The 27,855-nt window shown below is 40.8% G+C and overlaps 1 protein-coding gene across 3 annotated transcripts; it reads left to right on the top strand.

Annotated features, from left to right (window-relative positions):
• On the top strand, positions 1-27,855 carry dtnba (dystrobrevin, beta a). Of its 3 annotated transcripts, XM_029495899.1 has the most exons (23): positions 1-277; positions 6,530-6,592; positions 9,546-9,637; positions 9,861-9,941; positions 10,238-10,451; positions 11,062-11,147; positions 11,564-11,718; positions 11,810-11,909; positions 12,524-12,690; positions 13,892-14,016; positions 15,171-15,242; positions 16,514-16,591; positions 18,043-18,118; positions 18,641-18,720; positions 19,306-19,419; positions 21,112-21,229; positions 21,594-21,614; positions 21,848-22,001; positions 22,994-23,083; positions 23,238-23,285; positions 23,586-23,616; positions 25,406-25,438; positions 25,814-27,855. In XM_029495899.1, the coding sequence occupies exons 3-21, from the start codon at positions 9,547-9,549 to the stop codon at positions 23,594-23,596; spliced, it is 1,881 nt and encodes a 626-aa protein (XP_029351759.1). In that variant the 5' UTR covers positions 1-277; positions 6,530-6,592; position 9,546; the 3' UTR covers positions 23,597-23,616; positions 25,406-25,438; positions 25,814-27,855. The 3 variants fall into 3 exon arrangements, with proteins under 3 accessions (XP_029351759.1, XP_029351757.1, XP_029351758.1); XM_029495897.1 differs by lacking the exons at positions 23,586-23,616; positions 25,406-25,438; positions 25,814-27,855 and having other exon boundaries at positions 21,133-21,229; positions 23,238-23,579; XM_029495898.1 differs by lacking the exons at positions 21,594-21,614; positions 23,586-23,616; positions 25,406-25,438; positions 25,814-27,855 and having other exon boundaries at positions 21,133-21,229; positions 23,238-23,579.

Genomic DNA, 27,855 nt, shown 5'->3' with positions numbered 1-27,855 from the left:
TTCAACACGGCGAGGAGGGCGTGGAGGGAGGGGGGCCAGAGATGGATGGTGTTTGAATAAAAAGAAATAACCTGGGGAGGGACGACATCCATGAAACCGTCCGGAGAGGAGGCGACCTAAACTCGGAAGCGGATATCTGAAGAGAAACCGTTAACGCCGGAGCCGCAAGTTTCAGCGTTGATGTCGGCCGTTTGGGACGCGAAGAGCCCCCCAAGAAAGAGAAACACAAAACAACAACAACAACAGCAACAGCAGCAGCAACAACAGCAGCAGGCCGGTGAGTGAAATGTTTAACGTTTGAATTAAAAACGAAAGGAAGGCAGAAAGGGTGAAGGAGAGCCGGAGAGCATTTCAAGTGCACGGCGGGAGGAAAGGTGAACAGGGAGTTGAACTTTTTCGGCAACATGGCCGCTCAGAGGTGGAGGTGGACTTCGTTTTATTTCTGAGACTTTTGGTTTTTCTTCACGTTTTAAACTGTCCACACACGGAAGGACCCTCCTTGTCCGAAAGCCAAGCCCCCTTAAAAAAAAAAAAAAAAAACTACAAAAAACCAAACAAAAAACATAAAACAAAACCCAACAGTTTGCCTTTCTTCCCCGCTCCTTCCGCTGCCAGGAGAGGAACTCCGTTCAAAAATCAGCTGATTTTACTCTCCCCCGGCTTTCCTTCAGTCTTATGGACGCTGTGCAACACTTCTTTGTGTTGTTTTTGTATATTTAACATCCATCCTGAAATTCGGCGCACTCTATGTTGAGGATTTCATGTCAGGTGCAGAGGCAGAGGCAATGACAGAGCAACAAGCCGAATGGAAAACATCTCTTGGCAGTTTTTGTGGAATCAAATAGTTTAATAAATCATCATAAAAATGTTTTTTTTTTTTTTTTTTTATCATCAGAAATTTAATGGAAAAGTGCTTTCACATTTTTGGGCCTCTTGCAGTCTCATCTCTGCTAAAACCCCCCACGCTGTAAATTGTGTTTAAAATATATATAAATAAAGTTCAGACACTAAAACAGACCAAAAATTGAATTCCTGCAAACTGGAAATATCCAGATGTGTGATATATGCAAGAAGAAGAAGAAAGAATATTATCTGTTCACCTTCAGGTGCTAAAGTATCAGAATAAAGTGACAACAAATGTAAAATACAAACGTCTTTCGGAATGACACTAAATGTGTCTTGCATGCATCGATTCATCGCTGTTTCTCTAAATTGTTATACTGTCCTCCATTGTCAGTTTACCAAGTCTTTGCTGCTCTGTAAAACTTTTTCAAGCTATTTTATTCTTTTCCAATTGTAACTGTTACTTTAACAGTTAAAAGTGACACAAACCATCAAACGAAGCAGTTTCTTGTTTATTTAATTAATATTTATGTTTTTGTTGTACCTGCTGGTAAAGGTCAAAAAAGGTCATGGTCACTAACAATGTATGCTCTAACTAGGAAATAAAACCTGACTTTGATTATTTAACTTTATCTTAACTGTGTATCCGGGCAGGTTGCAGATGTCCTCGAACTGTTACTCCCTTTGGAGGGAGCTAAAAAGAGAGGGACAAAAGAAAGAGAGAGCTAAATCCCAGTGTCTGAAGAGAGGTCCCTGGTAACTGTATTTTAATTGAGCTGTGGGCGATTTGTTTACATTTTCACCCGGGCAAGAAGAGAGGGGAAGCTAGAATTAAGCAGCCCACTTTTCCTGGAATTCATCCCTCCTCCACATGTGATTAGCAGGTTTACAGATGTGGCTCTGTGTTTCACCTTTGTGAAGACGTTTACCTGCAGCAGTCTATCCACCAACCCCGACTTCATAGCATTTCATCTAAGCGTCTCCATATGGAAAGATTTAAGTGGCTGTTGATTTACAGTAGAGCTGAATTGTGTTACCGTCTCCACCGAGAGGGTGGGGAGATAATAGCTGTGAGGGTGAAACCTATGATTAGAAGCCGTCATTCCTCTCTGGCCTCTAGTTCATATAATTTTGCGAGAATTAAATTATAGTGAAATTTAAGTATTCCTCATTTTTCTGCTTGTTGGAGCAGTTGGATGGCCCTCCACCGCTCTCCACTCATTAACAGAGTTAATTCTCAGATAGATTGTCGAATTACAGTAAAATGCAGAGTAACGAAAGGCCAGCTAGCTTTCTGCTAAGAGCCGCCTGGTTTGGTCATTGCTTAGTTTGTATAACAGCTTGGTTTGAAATCATGCAATGGTTTACTAAGGTTGCTGATGCTGTGCTGACCCTTTAGTGCTTTCATTGATCTGCTGTAGCGCTGGGTGACTAAATCTGTGGGAATCCATGATTACTGCTGCTGGGTTCCCAACCTCACAACAATAACACGACTGTTTCAAAATTACCCGCTCAAGGGCAAAGAAATAGGCACAAGTTAATAGTTTTAAATTTGTGGATGAGTCGCTGATTTAGCAGATTGCTGTGAGGAGATGTTGAATTAACATTTGGGGAGTTTTGTCTTTCAGCTCCTGAAGTATAATTTCATATAAACGTCAGGCATTTCAAGCTCAGGTTCAATGTGAAATCACTAAACATTTCTATGCAGTTGTTTGTTGAAGATTTCTTTGTTTCACTTCCTATCTCATTTTTGTTTTTGCCTTTCACTCCCTTCCTGTCATCTTCCTTCCGGCTTCTTATGTCAAACTGGTGCATTTTCACTTCCTTTTGCTTTTCTGTCTTTGTTATCTTCTATTACTTTATCATTCCTCCTTTGGCTGCATTGCTCTGTCCTTTTTCATTCCCTCCTTGTTCCTTTGCAGCTTTGCAGCGGCCACCTTTCAGGTTTCTGCAACTGTCACCCCTGAAAAGTCAGATTAACAGTGTAGGTTTAATCTCTAGACTTTTCTTGAAGTCACAGGTGTAGGGTTTGTGTAAAATACTAATTGAAAGTAGCGAGGAGTCTGTTAATGAGTATTAATATATCCCTTAAAACCTTCGACTGCACCGAGTATAAGAGCGCTGTTAGTGTAAAGCAAAGCATGGAGACTGTGCTAGCCAGGGCAAGTTGCTTCAGGCATCAGTGAGGCCACTATGAAATACGATCCAAATACTTGTTTATCTAACTAATAGGACTTATAAAACAAAATCAGCTTTAAAAGTTCTTAAATACGCCAAGACCAGACTTGAGAGTTATCAATACAGAAATGATTTTAGCCACAAAACAAATAATTAGAAATACATTATTCATGTTACAAAGAGAAATACCAGGACTGTTGGGCTGAGAGCAGCAAACGCACCAAAGGCTGAAATCTGCAGCACTTTGGTCTGAAAAACGACTTCATCAAACATTCAGACCATAACCATTAAAACACTACATTAAGCCATTATTGTGTCTGTGTTGGCTGATGAGAATCTGTAATTCATTATAGGTTCGAGGGGATTTAAAAACAGTCTCACCATCACATAGTGTGCCTCTAAAAAGGAAACAATGTCAGTTCATAAATGATTGTTCACACTGTTTATGTTGGGTAAAAAAGTTATTATGCTTAGCAAATTTGTGGAACTCTTGAATATTGGCTACAAAAAATATTGGTTGGAGTGTAATTGTTTGGGAAGCCAATAAAAAATCTGGATTTAGTCACTGATTTACAGTTTGAAGGCTTAGAGGACGCCAAACTCTGCAGACATATTATTCTAAGACTGCATTTTACGAGAAGTTGACTCCATTTCTGTTTGCCATCAAGTGCTTTATCTGCCTGTTTGCCTTGGATAGCTTAGAAATAAACGAAAGCTTGTTCACTCAAAACCACCAACTTGAATCCGGTCCTAGGTGGGTTCAGAGTCGGTCCGGTGTCTTCTTGATAAGAACACGCCTTAAAATTCTGGATCAGCCCTCCAAACACCCCCAGCATGTTGGCTCTCTATGCTAAATGTGTAACCAGATATGAGTTGCTTCTGTTTTTACCTGCCTGGTGACAACCTCAGGGTCACGCCGGGTCAGCCGGGCTGTCTCTATGGTAGCTCTGGGGTCAAAGTTCAAGAGGGAGAGATTGAAAAGGCAGGAAGGGATTTTTGCTTTTGGGTCAACCTGCTTTAAGTCAGCGCAGGTGTATTGTAATTTCAATAATATTTTGGTAAATTGTTGAGTCCTAACCTACATACTACTACAAATAAATTCTGGCTTGTGGAAAATTTCCAGTATTAATTAATTATTAATTAATTTTCAGGTTAAAAAGCTCAATCGACGACTCTAGTAACAATCACTGCACACACACCAGCATAATCATTTTAGAGAAAAAACAACATTCCTCCTTAAATTTTCCAGCTTTTTATTTAATACCAAATTACAGTTCGCTTGGTCTCCACGAGTTTTTAAGGACCTTTTGAGATCCAGCCAAACCTTTAGCTCTACAAAATGCACAAACCTGCAAATTTCTGAATTGAATTGAAACCTAATCTTTGAAAAAAATGAATTTTGAAAGTCGCTGCAGAGGAATTTGTGAGTTGAGCCAACGGACCTAGTCTGTTTCATGTGTTACAGTAAAGGGTCATTCAGAAGATAAATGGAGCTTGTAGGTATTTCAGCAAAGTCAGTGCCCAAAGTTGTCTACTGTACATGTATCAAATTATAACTCACACACGCACACATTGGTCAGGTCCTGTCAGACTGTGAGAATACACAGCAGCTGCAAGCGGTAATGTGGTCATGTGGCATGAATGGTGCGTGGTGGGCTGTGCAGAGGGAGGTAAACACCCTCCTACCCCTCTTTAGTGCCACACCTGTCCTTGTATCAGTGTCTTCTTCGTCTTCTGTCCCTTTCATGAACACTTACTTTGTGGATTCACCCTCCGAGCAAAGCGGTGAGACCAGTATCTGTCTCTCTCTCTCTCTTTTTTTTTTTTTTTTTTTTTTGGCTGTAAATCAACACATATATTGCATGTTTTGGACCGACAGCATCTGATTCCTATCAGCAGGTGTATTGTTTTTCTTTGGTGGCCATGAGTGTGTGGGATGTTTGTGGGACTGAAGATGTGTGTGTGTGTGTCTGTGCGTTTGCCTTCACAACCCCTTTGCCTCGCTCATGTGTTGGTGCTCCATGAGTGTAATCACTGGTCTGACGAAACTCTGTAGTGTGTGTTTGTGTGTCAGTGTGTGTTTGTAGCTGTTAAAGCACAGGTGCACTGGTTGGGTGGTCTGCATTTATGCAACACAACCCGTTTACACATAAATCACACACTCACAAAACATCCTGTATCAAAGAGAGAGAAAATGTAAATATTGCTATGAGAGTTAACATCATATTTGCCGTGATGTTATTATGATGCTGGAGTGTGCAGAAAATATGAGTAAACTATTTCACAAACGCTCTCACACTCCTTTTGGGATGGATTTTCAATGTGCCAATACAACTGCCGATGTTTGCCACAGATGCCGCAAAAAACTGACGTTGGGGAATAGAAATGTGTTTATATTAGCAGATTAACAGACTCGACAGATTAAAACAGAGACAGTCTGACAGTTTCCATCATGATAAAGATCACAAGTGGTATCTGAGGTCAGCTGTGATGCAGAACAGGAACATCATATTCTTATTACTCATGTGTCAATGTGTGGGAAATGATGTGATATTAGAAGCAACATTTTTAGTGTTTGCTACATTTTCTTACTTGTAGCCTCAATTATATAACAGACGTCATGCATTCAAAACGGTGGTTTTGAATGCATGACTTTTATTTTAAAAAAAATCTTCCACCTGCTGACAGAATGGTCACATCGAGATAAATGATCTTCTGCTTTTTCTGTGCTTTAATGTAAATTTTTTTTAACTTGTAAACTAAAAGATGAATGAATGAAATTAAATATGTTCACTCTTATATCCATTCAGAAATATTTCCTGTTTTTCGGTTGTTGTGTTCGTGAGGTTTGAGTTAGACTTGAAACTTTTGCTGTGGTAGTTTTGCTGCCTGCTGTCCTCAGAGCTTGTTGAACAGTCTGATGACCCATGAGTGTGTGAAATCATTACACTACAAAGTTGGCAATTGGCAGCTCGTTCAGCATTTGCTGTCTTTTCTAATATTTGTAAGTTAAACAGTGATTAAAGGAAAAGGTTATTTATAAATGGTCATTACAGAATTAAGTCATGGAGAATCTTAGACGCACAACTTTTAAGTTTTATTAACCTTAAATAATCCACATAGTGTCTACATGATATAAAGAATGATAATGCAGTTTTCTGATGTGTGCCAGATTGCTGATATAAAATACTGCTAGTAAAATGAACAAACTGTCACATCAGCTGACTCCATTAAGTCACAAATGAGAAATGAATCATTTAAAACAAAATTAAGTTGTAGTTCAAGCTGAACTATAACTACAAAGTGTCCCTTTTCATCTGGTTACATGACTTGACCAGACTGATAAGAAAGTAACCTCTACGTAGTAGATGTAGGAGTGTTTGCCTCTTTGTTGTGCGTCAGTATTTGTGTGTCCTCCGCTGTCCCCAAATAGCCTTTGACATTATTGTTCGCAGAATGAAAAGACTTTTCAAACCACCTTTTTCTTCTCCCTGTGTCTCTCTGCTAGACGTTCCTTTGTTGAGGCTCCTCTGTCCTGTGTGACCCCCCCCCCCCCCCCCAACACAGAGAGGTATGACCACACACACACACACACACACACACACACACACACACACACACACACACACACACTAACACCCAGTTTAGATGCAGCAGTTACAAAACACCAATACAGCACGTTATTGTCAAAATCAAGCCTTCAGTTTTCTAAATCCAATTGTGTCTTTGGACTGAAGTTAGTTGGAGACTCAGACTGTATCTGTTGCTTCAGAGTGTGTGTTGTTTGTATGTTATTTTCCATAAAAATGCCATTTAAAAAAAAAAACAAAAACACACCACCCCCACAAACACACAAAAAAAAAAACAGGCAGTCGGCTGTATATATGTTCCCCGTGTCCCTCCTCTGTCTTATTGTCTGCACTTTCCATCAAGTGAGTGGGCTTCTGTATTTCCACTGGCTTGTGAGTTTATTTTGTGGTAAAACTCTTTAAATGTGATGTAATTATCACCTTCACCTCTAACTCCATTGCGTGTTTTACCTCCAAGGCAGCGACCTCCTGACAAGCTCTGTGTTTTTAAAGCAAACGCTTTATATCCACCGCAATATTTTCATGGGTGATGTTGGTTAGTCGGCTGAATTGTTGTGAAAATTATTAGAGGGGTTGCAGATGTTAAACAAACATTCAGCACCAAACAAACAAAAGGAAATTAAATTATGTGCTCCTTTTTTCTTTTGGAATTTGCCAGTGTCCCTTAAAAGTTTGATAAGAAACACAACTTGTTGTTTATACCACATTACCCTTTCAAACTAAGTTAAAATTTAAAACACTGTATGCAGGTCTGTTTGCTGGTATTCCTACAGAATTCAGCCAGGGTTTGATGTTGTCAGGTGAAGCAGTGCCGGTCTGTTAGATTTAGACCTCACTCGGCTGTTCCTGCCCCTCTGACACAGTCGGGGGGTAATTTGGAGGAAGGTTAATTTTATCTACGATGGCTCAAAACTTTCTGAGTTATAATAAGAAGCAAACCTCACACACCAAATGTTCCGTCGTGTCAACTATAAGTGGGCAGACAGACAGACAGACAGACAGACAGACAGACAGATGGACGGGGTGTAGTTATCACCGAGGCCAGGCTGGAAATAACAATTTACTCACCATGGGAGGCCTGAGTTGCAACGGATGGGTTAGCGAGGCCTCTCGGACGCAGTCGCACATCTTTTTGGCTCCTGTCGCGTACAGCCTAAGCAGCTCTCCACATTATACGTTTATATAAACTCCTCTACATCCACAAACATCAAACAACGATGACATTGTTGTTGGCATTTTTTATTTCCCTTAAATGAAAAATAGAAAATAAAACAACGCAGAGCTAAAAATGTTAATTTATGTTATGGATGCGAGGCACCAATGCAGGTTTCTGGTCTGACCATGTGAAAAAAAAAAAAAAAAAGGGTGAGCCATCCTGACACAAATAAAATGAAGTGAGGAATGAACTTACTCAATAGCACTAGTAAATTACTAAATCAGGCAAGTAATGTTAGAGGTCTGAAGCCTGAAAGTCTGAGTCCTGTTAGAGGCGGCTGTGTTCTTTATCCAAATATCTGAATGCGCAGTTACTTCTCCTGATTCTTCTGCAGGAGCTCAGCTTTTTACAAACAGGTTTCATCATATCTGCATTTTTTGAGTTGTCTTGGTTGTCTCATATCTCTCACATTAAAATACATGGTGGTCTCATGACTGTCTCTGATATGCACTTGTACATTACCTGGCATCAGCAGCTTGTAGTGTGTGTGCGTGTGCGTGCAAGAGAAATGTCAGTGAAGCAGCTGTATAATGATAGAGGGGAGTGTGAAAGTGTGTTTAAGTGAGAAAGTGACTGAAACCAGGAGAGTCCTTTTGTCTGGATGAAGCGTGAAGTCTCCTGGGAAGCTTTCAAATCCTCTCTGGAATGTGTGTGTGTGTGTGTGCGCGCGCGTGTGCGTGCGTGCGTGCGTGCGTGTGTGTGTGTGTGTGTGTGTGTGTGTGTGTGTGTGTGTCTGTGTGTTGGGGGTTGGCGTGTCACCACATTTGCACAAGGAATGCAAATATTTGTGTGTGTTTCGGTCTTGTGGTGTAGTGTAACCGTTACCATGGTGACTGATATTCTCTGGTGTTTTCTGTCACCTGACAGCAATGGCTGACAGCGAAATCTGTCTCTCCCTGTCTCCGTTCCTGGGTCCTTTCTTGCTCTGTTGTCTAAATGCCAGCGCACATCTCAGATTTCATCAGCTGCTCGCATTAATGTGTTTATTTACCGAGCACTTGGCTCATCCTCCAGAGGCCCTGAATCTGACTCCCTAGCTCTCTCTCACTGGGCCTCTGTGTGAGGCTGTGGGTGTGCGGGCATTCAGTACAGTAGACCTTGGTGTAAAAATAAAAATGATTGGGTTAGTTGCCATGGCTTGTGTTCTCCATCCAAACTTTAGTTGACCAAAAGCGGCCTCAGAACAGAAGTGAAAATGGGCTGAATCAACAGGTAAATACAATCACAATATACTGAGGAACTACACCTTTGAGAGGAACTGCAGATGAAACGCAACACAGCATACGCTAATATGTCTACCTAATATGGTCCTATTAAAGGAATCAATAGGGGTTTACTTTATTAACTGACTGTTGTATAATTTGTGAAAAAATGAAAATGACCTGCAGTGCATTTGTTTTGTTTGATCAAATAAAATGTAATACGAAGAGTTCATAACAGTTATGTTTTTAAAAAGAATTACTTTGAGATTTGGTGCGGGCTACAACCTTGGCAGAGGCGACAAACAGACAGGAAATTTAGAGTCACGTTTTTGCACCTTCACCTGCACTTTGTACTGGAGGGAGGAAGTGGTGTATCTACGCAGAAAAGCCCCAGATCCTTCTGATGAAGCATCAGCTCTTCAAAAAGCTCAGGCTGTTTTTAAAATGAATTTATTTTTAAGAATTACTTTGAAAAGAGAGTGTGAGAGTTTTCATGCTGCATTGTGTTTTGTTCAGGATGGTGATGGAGGAGAGGCGTCAAACCCACAGAGGGAGGGGGGCTCCAGTGACAGCAGGACCAGAAGGAAGGCAGATCTTCGTAGAGCTTGGTGCGTGACCTTTGAACCTTAATGTATATCACATATGGCCTTGGCACGGCTGCATGAGAAAAGACAGAAAAAAGAAATATATAATATTTACACTTTGTACATTCCCATGAAAGAAACTAATCTGAGCAGTTTAACTGATCACTAGCAAAGAGTTTTACTTTGACTGATGATGCACAATGGCCCAGCAGTCTTTCTAAATATAATCTTTCTCTTTCCATCACAGGAGATCAGAACTTTGATACCATCTGTCTTTCTACATATCGAACAGCCTGCAAGCTCAGATTTATACAGAAGAGATGCAACTGTGAGTGAACATTATTAACTTTAAAAATAATGACATGACAGTTGCTTTTTAACACTGTGTCATAATTTCACTCTTGTTTTCAAAACGAAAATACTGACGTGTTGTGCAAAATAAAATAAATAAAAATACACTCAGTACTTTTTAGGATTGGGGTTATGCAGATTTTCCCTCTGGGGGATTAATAAAGTATTTCTGATTCAGATTTAAACAATTTTCTTTCCTGTTGTATAAGAAGTGAGGTGAAGGTTTTGAACCAACAATAAAGCCAGTCTGTGACTTCACGTGTCCCCTTCCAGTGCATCTTATCGACATATACAACGTGATTGAGGCGGTGCGGGACACTGGTCTGAATGCTGTTGAGCTGAACGCCAGCATCTCTGTGACCAGGCTGGAAAACCTGGTGTCATCCCTTTTCAACCAGCTCAGCAAGCGCCTGCCCACCACGTACACCATCAACCCGCAGGAGAGCACCGTCCTCTTAGTCGAATTCCTATTGGCTGCCATTGACAGGTGACCCTTCACATGTGACTTAATCAATGTGTGAAAGATTGAATGAAAAAAAAAAAAAAAAAAGATGTGTGTATCATTTATTACTTTTTTATTTGACCATTTTGTGTCTTGATCACATAATAGTGATAGTGTAGAGAGACAGGAAGTGGAGCATCAGGGTGCCCACATGGCAACGCTCCCTGCGTGATTAATCCTAATGTTTCCAGATTCCCTCCAAATTGCTGAATCCTTCTTTCCACTTACTCCTTTAAATCAGCTCCTCACCAAACCCAGACAAACACGTTAATATCAGACTCATGAACTGGTCATTGGGCTGATCAAATATACATACATGCATATTTCTTCATGAAATCATTCTGACTGGTTTCCCCAGCTTTCATAGACACATACGCACACCGGGGATACCTTTTGTTAATGTTTTAAATCTTCTGATGCAACGCTGGGATTAAACTGTGAAATTACCTTTTCTGACAATGGGGAATTGTTCTCCGGTTTATGCAGAGAGAGCAGCAGCAGCCTAACTCTCTGAATGTGTTGTTGTATTATGAGATCTAAGATGCATGTAAAAATGAAGGTGACATTGAGAGTCTAACGTGTGTTTGTTTTCCAGTGAGCCTGACAGCCGGCTGACGGTGCTGTCTGTGAAGGCGATGCTGGCCATGCTGTGTGGAGGGAAACTGGTGGATAAACTTCGCTGTGAGTATCAGTTGATACCAACACGAGCGACACTCGGCCTGTAATACAAAACCTTTCCCTTTTGATGTGTGCTGCTTACTGTGAGGTGTCATTAATTTTAAAGCGAACACTTCCTCTTCTGTACATTCAACATTCACTGTGTGATCGCTTCATTGGCTTCATGACTGCAAATCTTCCCTGCCCTTTAAACGTGTGCGCCTGACCTTCACCAGCTGTATGTGTACATGTTACTTATGTGCCACCTTGTGGAAAACGTTTGTCAGTGCTGCTGTTGAATCACCTGCTCTGATGTGATCTGTGACGTGGGGTCAGAAATGTGTTTAGGTGAGATAAGATATGGGCTGTAGTGTTGATGGTTATAGTGATCAGAGTTAATATGATGCCTCTCTCTTGCCTCTCTCTTGGTCTTTGTGTAGATGTGTTTTCTCAGGTATCTGACTCCAGCGGTGTGTTAGTACTCTCCAAATTTGACAGTTTTCTGAGGGAAGCTCTGAAGTTGCCCACTGCTGTGCACGAAGGGCCGTCATTTGGCTACACACACACATTAGCGTGCTCCTGCTTCCCACAGCAGGTATGGTTGTACACCTGTTCTGCTCATCTATCAGCAGTGTGGATATGTGTTTGTCAAGTTTTGTTTTTTTTTGTTTTGATTTGTTTTGTAGAAGAGGGTGATGCTCAACATGTTCCTGGACATCGTAGCCAGCCCTCCTCCATGTCTTGTCTGGTTGCCTCTTATGCACCGTATGGCCAACGTGGAGCACAGTATGCACGCACGCACACACACACACACACACACACACCACACGGTTAAAAAACAAACTTTTATCAGTTGAAATTCATTTAAGTTGCTGTTTTATTGGCTGAATTTGTCTTCAAGAATTGATAGTGATATCTTCTCTGATATTGGTGACCCATTAAAATTTGAATAAATCTGAGGCTAAACTATGATAAAATAAAAAAACTGAGCGAGTGAGTTTCAGATCTGGTAGCTGTCTGGTCCACAAGTTGACTGTTATCACCATATGAACTCATACAGTGTCAGTGTTGAATCTTCAAGTGGACACAGAAAATAAGCTGTTGCAGGTTTAATGCTCAGAATATATTATATTTACTATCACTTCTCATGTTTCATCATAAATTGAACTGCCTGACTTTAACAGATGCTATTTCAGATTTTTGTCATATTTTGATTTAAAAAAAAGAGAGACACAGAAGAATAAAGAATAAACATTAAGACGTTTAATCTCTTCTTCTCAGTATTATCTTTAAAAATGAAGTTTCAGACCTCCAGTCTTCCTGGTTCCTTTTTGTCAGAGGCCTGATGAGTCTCCTCCACCAACTTGTCCAATCGCTGAAAGATTCTCTCTCCCTCTCAGTCTACCACCCTGTGTCATGCTCCTACTGTCGTGGCAACGGTATGACGGGCTTCCGCTATCGCTGCCTCCGTTGCCGCGGTTACCAGCTGTGCCAGAACTGCTTCTGGCGTGGAAACACCAGCGGCTCGCATAGCAACCAACATCAGATGAAGGAGCACTCGTCCTGGGTGAGTCGCCGTGCGATTACCCATTCATCTCACCAGGGGGCACTGTGTGTGTGTGTGTGTGTGTGTGTGTGTGTGTGTGTGTGTGTGTGTGTGTGTGTCTGTGTGTGTGTGTGTGTCTGTGTGTGTGTGTCTGTGTGTGTCTGTGTGTCTGTGAAGTACCTAAGGTTACACAAGTTAACCTAAATAGAATCAAACCGTGAAATCAACAAAGAATTTAGGTGTGAAAGGAAAAATTAAAACTCAAAGCTGCAAAATAACATTTTTCAATGTTTCAAAATTGTCGAAATAATAAATTAGATAAAGGAGATTTTACTGTGTTGAGAGTGACATATGAAAAACAAAATGTATATGAAGTCACCATAATTTTTCAGACGAAGCTGCTATAGCCTGAAGGGAAAATGTTTTCGATGTAGAAATGACATCAATAGATTGAAACATAGTTGTTGAATTATTCATTGCTAAGGCTTTGTATAACTTCTCTTATTACTGTTTCAGTTTCAGGAATAAATCTCTTCACTGGAGCAGCTCCTGGCTGTCCAACAAAATCTTTTCATCACAGGAAATTCTTCCTTATAATCCTCTGCAGACTTTGCGTATTATTTCCAACAGGCCAAAGTTTATTCTGCCTCACCTCAATAATGTACAGCCCCAATTTTAAGTATGACGCCTGTGAAACACTGGTACTTCTGTCTGCTTTGAATCCAGAACTTAAAGTAATTTCTTCATCTTTAATAGCCAAACGTTTTCACTTAAAAACATAAAGAACTTATCTGTTTGAAGTGCTAAACCAGCTGTTTGTTGTATTTTAAACCAAATAGTATAAATATTATGCAGCAATTTTTCATCAGCATGTTTTTCATCCTTTTCATTAGAGAAGACTCACTGGAGCTAATGTGGTGTCAAAAAAAAATGACACCACCAAACTCTAATCCGCACAAATGCATTATAAAGTACTTTTTTGGTGAAAGAAAAAAAAAAAAAGAGGGAGAGGGGTATCCTGGTGGCAAAGAGGAATTCCCCTTCAGGATGTCTGAGTGTGCAACAGATGCTGTAATTTGTCTGGGACAGATGAGATAAACAACACAGTGGAAAAGGAGTTAACAGATTTTTATCAGTAAAGAGAAGCTATTTGTTGCTTTTAGTTCAGTCCCACAGTAAATATCGCCAAGTCTGTGAACATGACTGCGTTTGTTTCTCGCAGAAGTCGCCGGCGACAAAGCTCGGCCGAGCCCTGAGCAGGACTCTGGGCTGCGTGTCATCCAGAGAGCCCCCCCACCCGATCTTTCCAGAGGAACCTACGAGGGTGCTCAACCTCACCAACATCGTGTAAGACCTGGCAGCACAAACACAACTTTTTCTACTGCTTTAGATGGAAGCTCACTGACTGAAATTAGTTAGATTAAATTAAATGAATCAATTGGTTCTTTCATCCATCGATTTTCTACCACATATCTGCATTCAGGTGAAATTATTCAATTAATTATACCACCAAGAAGTTTAGTTTATACAGCTGGCAGGTGCTGACAGGAGTGTGAAGTAAATGTCAACAAGTTCAGGCAGTTGAGGAATAATTACAGGCCTTCCTGTCCCTGCTGGCTTTCCATCGTTCTTTGATCTGTATCACTGTAAGCAGAGTTTTAAATGAAAATCTGTCATTAAAAGGTCTTTAAGTCTTAAGTTTGATTTGGCACAAATCATCATATGGTCACAGCACAGAGCTGATGTACGACAATGAACGGTAACGCTGATTTGTTGGTGTGGTTCAGACATTAAAGAAGAGAAACAGCTCGTAGATGGCGTTCAGTTGGTCGAGGACCAGGTTGGAGGACTTTGCTGTAGCTGCTGTGTTAGCGCTAAAACAGATTAGTTTTTTGTTACAGAAGATGAAGCATTACATAAAATCAAACATTTACCAACAGGTTCCAGACTTTATCACCTTCAGTGTCACATGTGTGCCACAAAGTTCAGATAGCATGAACAAAATGAAAGTCCCGCCCTCCACTTGAACGGCTCCGCCCCTCCGGTGGACCCACACAGGCTGATTTTTCCAAACAGAGGCAGAATGGGTCATGACTAACCTGCAAGCACTGACTAGACTTATATTCAGGCCAACATTCAGAGGCTGCACTTAGCACAGACGTAAGTATGCCTCCACTGGCGCTGCTGCATTGAATCTATGCCTTTCAAACTTCTATTTTTCTGTCTTTTCTCATTTCCCTCTGGATTTGTATTCTCTCTTTCTTTTTTCTTTCTCTCCCTCTAGTGATCTTTGGCCTGTCTGTGTTTGTTCAGGCCAGTACAATTCAATATTGCATGAGTGCACTCAAAAGCACATGAGAATGTGAGAGTGCGAGAGTAAGAATGTGTGTTTTTTGATAGGGAGGTCTTTGTGTGTCAAAGGTTTAATGTTGTTCTGCTCATGCCGTGTTTGCACAGTTGATTATATGGCTCTGATACGTTGTGTCTTTGTGTGTTATCAGCCCCTCTCGACCTGTTGACAACGCCAGTGAGGCCATGTTGTTGTCCTCATCAGCACCGGAGTCCTCCAAAGGGTAAAGACTGCAAAAAAGCAGAAATACCAGTTTATACTGTTTTGTTTTTTTTCCCCTGTGAATCAGATTAGACAAGTCATAAATGGGGGGGGGGGGGGGGGTTGACTTATTTCATTCATTCTCCTTTGTAAATGATTTATTTTATTAAAAAAAAATTTTTATTCAGTTACTTTACACAAATTGTTTCATTTCTCTCATAAGATGTCATTTAAAAACAAAATTTGTATCTTCAAAAGTCCTGAAAAAAGCACCAATTCTACTCCTAAAACAGGCTTTTGTTGGAAAATATCTGATGCTCTTGTTTCAGAGCTCAGATTTAAAACCAAATTTATATCCTGTCCTTAAATGAATGTAATATTTGTGGTTAATCCCCGTTTATCTGTTCCCTACTCCTTATCCAGGTCATAATTAACTAATATTATCAGATGCTGTACTCACCTTTAGAGTCTGTGTGTGAGTGGCATCATGATAAAATGATGCCTGCTGCAGAGGACACTGGTTTATATCCTCACAGCGCCACGACGTTGCACACAGTTCTGAAACTTTACAGGTGAATAGTTGAGGTCAAAATGAAGGCAGATTTCAGATATGGGTGAGTTCCAACCCATCAACACTGAGAATTCAGGTAGTAATGTTACAGTAATTACCGTGTACTTGTGTAGTAGTAAAACTAGTAAATATCGATGGAAAAGTCTTCATGTGGTCCATAATTAGATTATTGTTAAATATTGTAAATATCAAATGTCTTTGGTTTTACTGACTTGACTTCATACATTGAACAGTATGAGCCATGAAAAGGTGTCTGATTACATCGTATTTGATATTAAAAATGTTTTACATCATCTTAATTTTAATGTGACCTCTACAGAGTTCCCTGCAGCAACATTTAAGTCGATTAGTCGACAAAAAAGTAAACCTGCAGTTTTCTGCAAACGTTTCAGAGTTTCAGCTTTTAAATTGTGCGAAGCAGACAAGGCAGAAGTTGTGCAAAATTGCAGCATTATAAGGTGCTGAGACGAGCAGAAAGAATATGCAGCGTGTGCAAGCATTTGTATGAAGTGCTCTGTACATAAAGAAAGCCATGATGAGAATTGTAAATTCACACCATATACATGTATATTGACAATGACACACATCTCCACATGAGAAAAGAATGACTGTCAGCATCAAATAAAGATGCTGAGGTTACAGCTTATTGTAAATATGGGATCATCATCGCTGTCTGTTATGTTGACTGTTTATATCCTGCCTGTTCTTCTTCTGTCATTCAGCTTGGCTGCGGCTCAACGTATGAACGAGGAGCACGCTCTGATCGCCGCGTATGTGAACCATCTCCAAAGCAGCCCGCGGTGAGAGGGGAGCAGCGACACAGCAGGGGGGTGGAGGGAGGTGGAGGGAGGTTACATAAGAGGATCAGGGAGGGTGTAGACAGGAGTTAGGCCCCATCTGATTCTGAGTTAAAGAAAACCTTGACTATAACAACGAGCTGAAAGAGAGCAGAAATCAGACAATCAGCAAATGTGCTGTTTCCTGATTTTAATTTTTTGGATTACGTCCAGATCACCACCTTATCATCATTTCTGTGCTTGACTTCCTTTTGGGTTAAAGCTTGCTCATATCATTCCTCCTCAGTGCCAGCTCACCTAAACTGGCTGATCCGTCCGGCTGTCCCCTCAATCTAAAATCATTCATCAAACTATCTCATTGTTTATGAGATACACTCCACCTCCGATCAGAAGCTGGACGGCATTTAACACAAATGTTAATGTAAAAACTGGATTTTTAACATTTCTCTGCTCCCTTACCAACAAGTTCTCACATACTCAGGTGTATCGGCTTTTGTTCACGTTACTTCAGATGGTTGTTTGTTTTCATCATTATAAGATGAGGATACTTTCAAATCAAACACAACCTTGTAGAACCTTTTAGTTCAGTTTATTTAGTTTGTTAAGCTTTCTGCTCCCAATACAAGTCAAATGAATGTTTATTTGTTTTGGAGTCAATTTACAAAAGAGCGAAGAACAAGTACCTGCGGCTGAGAGTCATGGAGCAGTGACTGACAGCATATTCTTACGTTTCACCAAACCTTTTTTTTTCCTTCTTAAGGAGAGGAGCAGGGAAACCTTTTAACCTGCTTGATGTGTGTGTTTTTTTTTTTTTTTTTTTTTTTTTTTTTTTGAGAAAACAAATATTCAAAACGTTCATTTTAAATTTCCCTGCAGAAGAGAGTCGATATTCTGCGTGAAACAATTCATATCCCACCGGTTCTTGTCTCCCATCGGTAGTTTGTCTGCAGTGTTCTGTGTGAGGCCGGCCCCATCACAGTCGTGACATTTTCTGCCTCTGCAGGCTGTGAACATGATTGTTTTTTGATCAGAAAACAGAATGTGATGGGAACAGTTGCCCAGTAACACTCTGCGCCTACAGTGGCTCACAGGGGACATTTGGCAATTTAATCAAATCAGGTTGGAAATAATCATCAGCTCATCTTTTCCAATCGCTTATATTTTTTTGTTGAAATCCTTAAAGCTGCTGTTGTCCCCACTTAGATTTTTTTGCCAAAGAAATGTTTTCTGGGTTGGATTTCTTTCTCAGAAATGATGGGAGACATCCTTTATGCTCATGCTGCTCATTCGATTAAGGGATTAATATAGATATGAAAGTGGCTCATTTATCTTAGTAGTTCACTGAATTTTCAGATTGATTTATTTATTTTTTAAATAAACATTTTAAGTTATTGTTCCTGTGTTCCTGACTGTCAGTATCTCATTCTCCTGCTCTCTCCCTCTCTGTGTGTCAGTCCAAGCAGAGAAGACGAGGAGCACAAACTGATCGCCCGCTACACCTCCCGCCTGGCAGAAACTGACAGCACAGGAGTGAGTCATTAGCTCCTCTTTTTCTTTTCCTAAACACAATTTACTGCAGAGGTATGACATTTTACATCTTAGTCTGGTCATTATGGTCCAATAATTCAAATGCCAATCGACAGAAAATTGGCTTTGTAATTTCTGTGCCACCCATTGAACTTCTGTGTTGGTTTATTGAATCGTCAAACACATTTCCACTTCAACAGGACGCTCACTGTTACAGATGATTTGGCAGCTTTAAGGCAAAAGACGGCAATAACCGAATAACAGAGGTATTCAGTACAGCCAAGGCACTTTAACTGCAGTATCTAAAACAAATCCCAGTAGTGTCATGATCAAAAAACAGAGAAGTAAGAATAGATGCAACAAAATGAACATAAAAATTCCCAAATAATAGCCATCTGGTTCACAGTTAACTTCAACACCTTCATGCCTCCAGCAAGACTAAGGATGAGAGCTGATCAGCTCAGGTATGACCTGAGGAGGTGCAGTCAGGTTTTAACACGTCAGTTATTCATGTGTGTTTTTCAGGTAATACCGAACCGAAGCATCAACTTTGACGTGAACAAACAGAAGAGAGAGCTCATTGCCCAGCTGGAGTGCAAGAACAGGTAGAAAAGTGGCTTCAGTTCGAATTGGTTCCCCTTGTTGTTCTTGTGTTTGTGACTGTTGATCGGTAATTCCCCCGTCCAAATGACGCAACTTATCAGACAAGATAAGATGAGTGTCGACAAAGCCGACCAGAAAAACATTAACCAAAATTAATCGTCAACTATTTTAAAAATAATTAACTGTTTATCATTATAAAACAAAGGTAATGTCAATATCTTTGGGTTTTGGATGTTTAAATACAGTATTCATATTTTCCTCAGTTCAGTAAATAATTAATATATAAATAAATAATAAAAAATAGTAATTGATTATGAAAACCAGTTACTTGGCAGTAACTGCCTCACACTTAGGAGCACCTTCTCTTTCTATTTGCTTATGGGATTGTCTCTTCACAATAAAAGGGGCCTGTGTGTATTTCTGTTCTTTTCTTTGTGCTGAATATTTTCACAATCATAAATGCAACAGCTCATCACAGTAAAATTTCCAAAATCCAACATGTATATTCCTCTGTGTCTTCTGATGGTCTGTTCAATCATGTAATTCTCTTCCAGCCTCAGCTGAACAGTATGTTTTTCATTTCCCAGAGAGATCTTGGCAGAGATCAAACGTCTCCGTACAGAGCATGATGCAGCCTGCCAGCCGAGCCCGGAGAAGGGCAGCACCAACCCGACTCTGCTGGCTGAGCTTCGCCTGCTCAGGTAAACCACGAGGAGCGGCGCTCGCACAGACGCCATGTGTACCAGTGTAACCAGCTTTAGTCTTTTTTTCTGCTCATACTTGACCCTGTGAGTCTTACTGACAGACATGATGCCCAAGCTTTGGTTTTTTTTTAAGCTTTTCAGCCACTACATCACAATTTCCACATTGCGTACCACGACGTCCGATTTGGCGGGAAATCTGCAGTGTTGCTTTGCAGCGCAGAGGGAGGGGCTTGTGGCAGATGGCAGTGACAGATGGGAGGTTTTGTTAAAAGCTGAAGTAAAAACTGCCTCCAACTTGTTTATGTCTGTTTATTTGCTTTTTTTGGCCGGGGGGCCTTAAAAACAGATCATCCAGGGAGGTGGATCTGGAAGTGAGTGTGTCTGTGTGACGTTAATATCACTAGAAGTTTATCAGCCTTTTTTTAATTATGGCAGCTTATAGCATGTTAGACCAATGACTTTCTATAGTAGTGATTATTTAATGATGATTATTTTTATATCATTTATGTTTTTAGAGAAGAAAAAAGGTGTCTTTTTTTGCACTGCCACTCGGGGGCGCCCCACACTGAAATTCTCCACATTGTGGCTTCGAGTTGATGCAATGTGAAGTGTTTATATTTCATATTTTAAAAATACTTCAGTATCAGTATCAGAGTATCAGAATCTTTTTCTGGCAGCTTTTAAATTCTGACTTCATTAATGTGCAAGATGAAAACTGAAACAAGCTAATAGTAAGTACACTCTGTTTGTCCATGTCGACTTTACCTAATTGCGAACTGCAATGGGATGAAAGTTGCATCTAAAAATTGCTTAAAGATCTCAGGTTTCCATTGAGATGTATTGAAATTTATGAGGCTGTACATCATTTTTTCTGTACGGCTCTTAAAGTCACTGTTATGATCAGAATAAGAAGTAAAATGTTTGAGTTCCCTTGAACACAGTAACACAGTTCCTGCTTTTAAGTCCCATCCAGTTCACATACTGTCATGGGAAATAAAAGACTGTCAACGCCTCAGTTTGTTTGTTGCTCTGGTACAATGTTAGCCACATATGCCGAGTCATAAATCAGATTTCTGCTGCCAGCTCATTGTAAATAGTGTTAGGTCTGTACGCAGTTGGCGTCCCTGTTTTACATTATTTTGGCAGAGCTGAATGGAGAATTTCGAAATTTTTGTATGTGTCTAATGGTCTTTAAGGTTTCATGTTCTGTCCCAGACATAAACGCTCACTCAAGAATGGCCTAATGTTCCCTCGCCCCTTCAGTCTCCAGCAAACCATGACTACGTCTAATCGCTCTCTGATTTCACTTTCCTCTCGCAGAGCCCTCTCCGAGGCCTCTGCTGCGCCACTTCCTGAGAGAGTGTTTAGCGGATGAGCCCGTCTTTAAAAATTCTGTCTCTTATTTCGCTAAGCAGGTGACCTGAGAAGGGTCTGTTTAACGGGGGGGGGGGGGGGTTTAATCAGGCCGGGTACCAGCTGATGTAGCTTAGGCGTACAGATAAAAATGGAGATGTGTCCCGTGGATGTAAATGATTTTGCATTAAAATGGGTCTGACGATGAGAGAAGGGAAACTTCAGAGCGCTCTCTGCCTGCATGTTGTTGTAGCCTCCACCTGCAGTGAGTCTTTGTGCTTGGGTCATGTTATTCCTGCCTCCTGACTCTGTAATGTGACAGTATTGGAGAGTAAGGTGTGTGTGTGTGTGTTGCAGACAAAGGAAAGACGAGCTGGAGCAGAGGATGTCGTCTCTGCAGGAGAGCAGGAGGGAACTGATGGTGCAGCTGGAGGGGCTGATGAAGCTGCTCAAGGTGACACACAAACACTTTTAGCACCTTTTCATGTAAACACATCTGCTCCTGAATCAAACCGACCTGCACGATGTTGGCCTGACTCTCATTGCCTTCCACTCTGAGTTTGTACCTTTTCATGTAGAATATTTCCTCTTTTATCAGCCTGCATAAAAGGGGCCACTGTCTGTTTTCATTATTCTGCATTGGTACCACTGGAGGGCAAAGTTTCCGTTTTTCTCTTCAGTAATAACACACCTCACTTTCCTCACTCTCTGCCTCTTGCTCCTTTTTAAGATTTAGTTTTGTTTCTGTCTCTGACTGTGACTGACCTCCTCTTTTCCAACCTTTTCTGTTTCCATCCTTCCATGTTGTGGATCTGTAGGATGAGGAGCAGCGACAGGCAGTAAGTTTCATATTGAACTCATCAACTGTGGTGTAAATGTGCAATTAAGCCCTTTAAATTTTCTGAAAATGCATCTTCTCATGACAATAACGTTCTGTTTTCCCAAGTAGGACCTTGATATTTTGGATTATTAAAAGTTTTTCCAATATACAAGTTTTGCTTAGATCAGTACAAATACAGAGGCGAGACCCTGACAGCGATGGGGTGACAACCTTCTTGAATCCGTCTCGTAGGCGCAGGCAGCTGGCTCGTCTCACGCCTCTCCTTCTCGGCCAAGTCCGTCTCCTGTCCGCTCCGTAGGCACCGTCTCCCCGCAGGCTCACATGTACCCGCCTCAGGACTCCCTCGCTGGGGTGGGTGGGGACGTTCAAGAGGCCTTTGCTCAAGGTGAGGCTAAAACTGAGAGGACACGTCTATCATCGTGCCTTTGTTTCTGTTTCTTGGCACACAGATTTGATCTTTTTGTTTCTAGGAAAGTTTTCACTCTAAGCTAAAATAATTATTCTGGTCTGCGACCTGGAAACAGAAAAGCAGTCGAAGATGAATGAATGAATAATTATTCTGGTGACTACATTTCGTTTGAAATCATTCTTTGTTTATCCACTTTGAGAAGCAGGAATAATAATTTCTGAAAAGACTTAAATACAGCCCAAACAGGTTTTACCTTAAACATCAGCAGCTAAAAGAAACGTACCAACGTTAACTTTTATCTTCATCACATCTTTTCTAGTATCACCTGTAAGCCATGGTTTCATGCCGCTTTGTCAGTTCATTGTGCACAAAATTTGTACAGATTCCTCCTGATGCCTTTTAGAGGATTTAGTTTGTGTCTCGATTATTTATCACTTATTTGGTCCATCCCATTTATATCATTGAGTGTAGGCTGATAAGTGAAAAAAATCTTTGCAGTGTTGTAATAGCTTTTTAAAACCTTTGTAATGTTAATGCTAATCTATAAAACAATGGCTGTTTTGTAACCCCAGCTGTGGTTACCACATGTATTTATTGAATCTCTGCTCTGAGACCAAAACAAACATACAGTAGTTTCCTGCCAGCCAGTGTTTCAAATTAGTTCCAGTTATTAACAGTTCGGTGCACTGCAAAACCCCCAGACTGTAATATGAACCACTCAGAAGTGCAAATAATTCAAGAGGAGCTTCGTTTGTCAAGAAAATGCTCTGCTACAATAAAAGATTATGTCTGAGTGTTGAATACACGTCTGGGAGGTTTTAAACTGAACAATACGTGTTTTTCACATAAGAAATAGGAAAATATGCAGTATTAGAGTTTTTTAATTTTTCCATGTCTTCAAATGATGTCATATTGTCATTTAAGGTTCTTGTTTCACACCAAACTGTCCAAACACTCGTCTGCTTCAGGTCCAAGAAGGAACCTGAGGAACGACCTCCTGGTAGCAGCCGACTCCATCACCAACACCGTGTCGTCGCTGGTCAAAGAGCTGCACTCAGGTACAAACAGGAAACACAAACACATCTCCGATTCCTCCAAGTCATTTTGGAATATCTTCCATGGAAAATGGTCAAAGCTCAAGATTTATGTTTTAAAAATCTTTAAAAACCAGTTTATCCGACACGTTGACTTTTTACTCTCCTCTCTGACTAGATGACGGTCGGGAGGAAGAGGAGCGGCTGCTCAACGGGAAGGACAGAGGTACATTAGACTCCTCGAGCTGTGTGTCATTTCATTTTTTTAAGAAATTAATCTCCCTTCTTTCCAAACTCTTATTGCAACCTAAAGCAGAAATAAAGCACAAAACTGAACTCCGGGGCTTTCACTGATGTGACCTATTTGAGGTTCATATAACCCAGCTGCTAGATGCTAATGTGCATTAAATGTTGTATTTATCACACCATACCATCAATTCATTAATGAAATAACGTAATTAAGAAAAGCAAATAAGAGTAACCAACAAACAGGACAAAGCTCATTGACTCCATGCTTCCCTTGTAGGGTTTTTCTGAAAATTTGATGGTAAGAACTGGTGAGTTTTGAATAACTAAAATCGATTTCTAATCTGTTTTAATGTGCATGGACGTGTGCAACTGTTATTCGGGGGAAAATCATCTGAGGAAAATGAAAAGTTCTCCAGGTTTTTGGAGTCAACAAGTTTGTCCGCAGAATTACCAACTTGGCCCGGAAGCCCCAGATTTACATCAGACCATCTGGGTCACAATCGGTCATTGAATCACCTCTGAGGTTTAATACGACCTTCTCTGAAGCCTCGAGTCATCGCTCAGGTGTTTAAAGGGGGGATATGTGGGAAAATCGGCTGTATCGTTAAGTTTGTGCTGTGATCATTTGTTGTGTTTTATGTTTTGTGTCTGTCACGTTATTAACCCACAGAAAATGTCAGTCGAGGCGGTGTTAACTCGTGACAGGAGGAATACAAGGCTGAAAACAACAATCTTTATCGTCTGTACATGATCAACATCTTCACAACCATTAAGGCATTAGTGGGACATTTGATGAAAAAATATAATCTTAGATGAAAAATGAATCAGGTCTAACACTGATAAACCAAAGATGGGAAGTTCTCTTCTCTCGCTGTCTGATTGCTAAAAGATGACATCCAGGACAAAACCGGAACATTAAAAAAAAAATCAATAGTCGGTTCACAACAGAAAGAGCTTAAAGGAGAAGGAGTCAGCAGACAGATGGCCAATTTGGCCTCGGTATTTCTCTGTGTCAGATCTGGGAGGCCAGTATTTTTGAAAGGTTGTGATCCACTGACTCTGTCTGTAAAAATGGGAAAATGACCATATTTATGCCTGAAGCCCAAACAAACAAATTCATTTTCCCCTCAACAATAAAAAAAAAAAAAAAAACAAACAGCAAAATGCTAAATCCTTCCCACAGTAGAAAACTTTCGAACAAGAGCCCATGAAATGAATCCAGAGCATCAGATGAGTCCTAAAGAACTGAGGAAAAGCATGAAAGGACAGTGTTGAAGGAAGTTTTCAGACTTCTATTTAAGTGGTGAAATAATGTTAGGGCATTTAAAGCTCATTTTCCAGGACGGCCTCAAGGTCCTGAAAGATGATTTTGTATTTTACTTTTTGAATCTCAGGGGCCCATGATCATAATTAATGGATGCAGATTATCATCCTCAGGACTTCAGGAGCTCTCCTGACCTCATTCAGTCCCAGACTTCCTCCTTTCCACCTGAATTTATGGCTAATTCGTCTGTAGGTTTTCCTTGTAAACTAAATGGAACTAGTTAATGTTGTCAGATGAGTTGAGGGACATAAAAAATAATATTAATATTAATGCAAATGCACTTAGTTGAAATCTCTGAAGGTTCTTATTTGTTGAGATAAATGGATCACAGAGTGGTGACACAGAAAGCTCAGCTATAGGTGGAACAGGTTATTTATGCTCCCGTCGTTACAGTAGCAGACTTCATTACATGACGTCTCATTAGCGTGCTTTATGGAGCCCCTCCTCTTTACGAGAGGACCGCCTGCTGAAACGGCTTCCTGGTCTGCTCCCTGGACTCGGCCCTGATTCTCATTAGGGTACTAACCTGCAGTACCACCGACCCCCCACCGGCCAGACAGACAGGAGACCGGAGTTTAAACTGCAGTCTTTAAACCTGAAGAAATTCGCTGTCAGACTGGAGTTAGTCAGTTTGTGAAGCACCTGCCAAGCCCGGTTTTGTTTTATGTGTCTTTGCTATGAACTGGTCTGCTTCTTATTACAGTTTCTGGCAGAAACCTTCGAGCACTTGTTTCACCGTCAGACTGCTAAAGCAAAACTCTGTCTCTCTTTAGCAGGTTAAACTGGTCGGAGGACAAAGAAAAACAGTAAGTGCATGCATGAAAATTCTTTTTATTGCACAGGACGTTTTCGTAGTTTCTTTAGTTCAGACTAGTTTCAGTCCGAATGTTGCAGCCTCCACCAGAGACGGCTGTTTGGGAAATAAGTTTAGAGGTAAGGTTGGCTTCTGAAATCATGTTCTTTTCCAGCATTTCCCTAACGCTAACCATTTAAACCAAATATTTTTCCATGAGTGGTCTCGTCTGTGTCTGTATGATGACAGTTATCTTAGTTTAGCACAAAGATTGGAACTGTAACGCTCACACACATCGTGTTGTGAGGATTTCATGACTTTTGCCTTCCAGCTTCGTATTTCCTGCAGGAACATGAGATCTGACTCGTCTCTCGCTCTCTCTCCTCAGGCAGAGTGACGTTTCATCACGCCCAAAGACTGACAGGGATTTAAAGTTTCTCCTTAATTTATGGTTAACCAATGGGGATTAGAGCTCCACTGCCAATCAACCAATCACGATGCTGGACACCAATGACACCGCCCCCTTCCCCTCCTACTGATGTATAGCTGTGACTCTGTGTGTGTCTTGTCACTGTGGTTTTATTTTTGTGATCTGATCGTAGCTAAAGGAGCAATCTGAAACCTACTGATTTGTACTGTAGCGTGTGTGTGTGTGTGTGTGTGTGTGTGTGCGTGAGGGTCCAGAGGGTCAAGCAAGTGAGAGAGAAACCGTGAAGAGGTGGAAAGTTGTGATTTAGGAAATTTGTGAAGGATAGAAGGAGGAGGAAAGTTTCTGGATTAGGATGGAGATTCTGTATGTGAACGTGTTGGAGAGGAAAAGTGGAGGGAAGAAGGAGGAAGGTCAAAAAGACGAGAAGTGAGATGTGACGTTTAAAGTTTGGGCACTGTGTGCTTCGTATTTATTGCTTTGATTTTTCTTTTCTTTTTTTCTGTGCCATTGATTGATTGATTGGGTTCGAGTCAGTCCGTGTACGTGAGTTTGGTCAGGCCCTGCTGAGACGATAAGCTTTAATGGGACGTTTCCTGCTGCATCAGTTGGGCGTCCTGTCTGGCTGCGGCGCTGCAGAGTGGACGGTTGAAGTCCCGGTCCAGGTCCAGGTCCGGGTCTGAAACCTGGATTAGATCATGGATGCTGGTATGAAGGCAGCTCAGGTTGTCCGTGCCTCCCTGTGGATTCCTGGTACTGCTGAGGGACCACAGTTAAAGGGGAGGTATCTGATTACCCTGTGTGTGTGTGTGTGTGTGTGCCCGTGTGTGTGCGTGTGCGTGTGAGAGGAGACAGACTGAATATAAAACCATTTGCTTTAACAAGGTCGGTGCAGTAAGAGAGTAGCAAAGCTGGATTTGTTCAGTTTCTTTAAAAGGCAGTTAAAGTTGACACAGAATGACATTTTTTCATCCTTCTTTTGTTTCCCAAACTGAGATGAATCATAATTGAGGAAATAAGATTTTTTTTTTTCCCTCCTTGTAAATTTTGGATGTATTCATCCCTCTGGAATTTGAGGAAATCCTATAAATGATGTAATAGCTGGTTGAATTCCTCACAATTATCTTTTCGGGCTGCAACGCCGACAATTCCTTATAGAAAGAACATTTTAGAGAAGAGCAGCAACACCAAGAAACGATGTCTATCACACACAGGTGTGACATGTTGTGTTGAACTGATCCTTTAACTGTGGCCGCTGTGGCACACAACTCTGCTGCTGGATTTTTGCCAAAAATGGACCCAGAATTGGAAAGTGAATGAACTGAAGATTTTTCTCTGGGAGACGTAGTTCAGGTTTCTCTTTGTGATTCTGGTGTGTCTGACTTTCAGCGGTTCATACGTTGATGTATCAGTTAGTGAGTTTTGTGTCTATTCAAAGTGCTCAATCAATCCAAAAACAAAAAAAACAAACCGTTTATTTTAACACTGCCAGGCCAAAATGAACTTCTCAGACTTTGCTCCTCTTTGCTGACGTTCACGTTTTGCTGTAAAATGCATTCGATTTTCCCAAAAATCTCAGACCTTTATGTTGATGTGTTTAGTGAGCTGTTCAGTTTGATGTCATTTTCATATAACAGCTGTGAGATATTTATATCAACAATATCATTTCTAGCTTTTCAGGTTTGGTTTGATGCTCATAAGAAGCTGTGCTTTACTGTAAATGTACATTTTGGTTTTCAGTCGTAGCCTTTTTTTTTGTGTGACTTGTGGCTGGGATTATCACATTTTCAGCCAGCTGGATGATTGACTGGCCCTGCGAGTGATTTCATAAATGAATGAGCTCACGTTGCAGCGTGTATGTGTGAAAGCGAGCACGAGAGAAATCAAGACTGACGGGGCAGACACGTCGTGGCATGAAACTGTAAACACATCCAGCTCAATGTGCTGGACTTGATTGTGCGAGTGAAAAGTGTGTGCATCATCTGCAATAAATAATATTGAAT

Source organism: Echeneis naucrates, chromosome 24 (genome assembly GCF_900963305.1).
Source record: "Echeneis naucrates chromosome 24, fEcheNa1.1, whole genome shotgun sequence".
Taxonomy (NCBI): domain Eukaryota; kingdom Metazoa; phylum Chordata; class Actinopteri; order Carangiformes; family Echeneidae; genus Echeneis; species Echeneis naucrates.
This window is presented reverse-complemented; position numbering and strand designations above follow the sequence as displayed.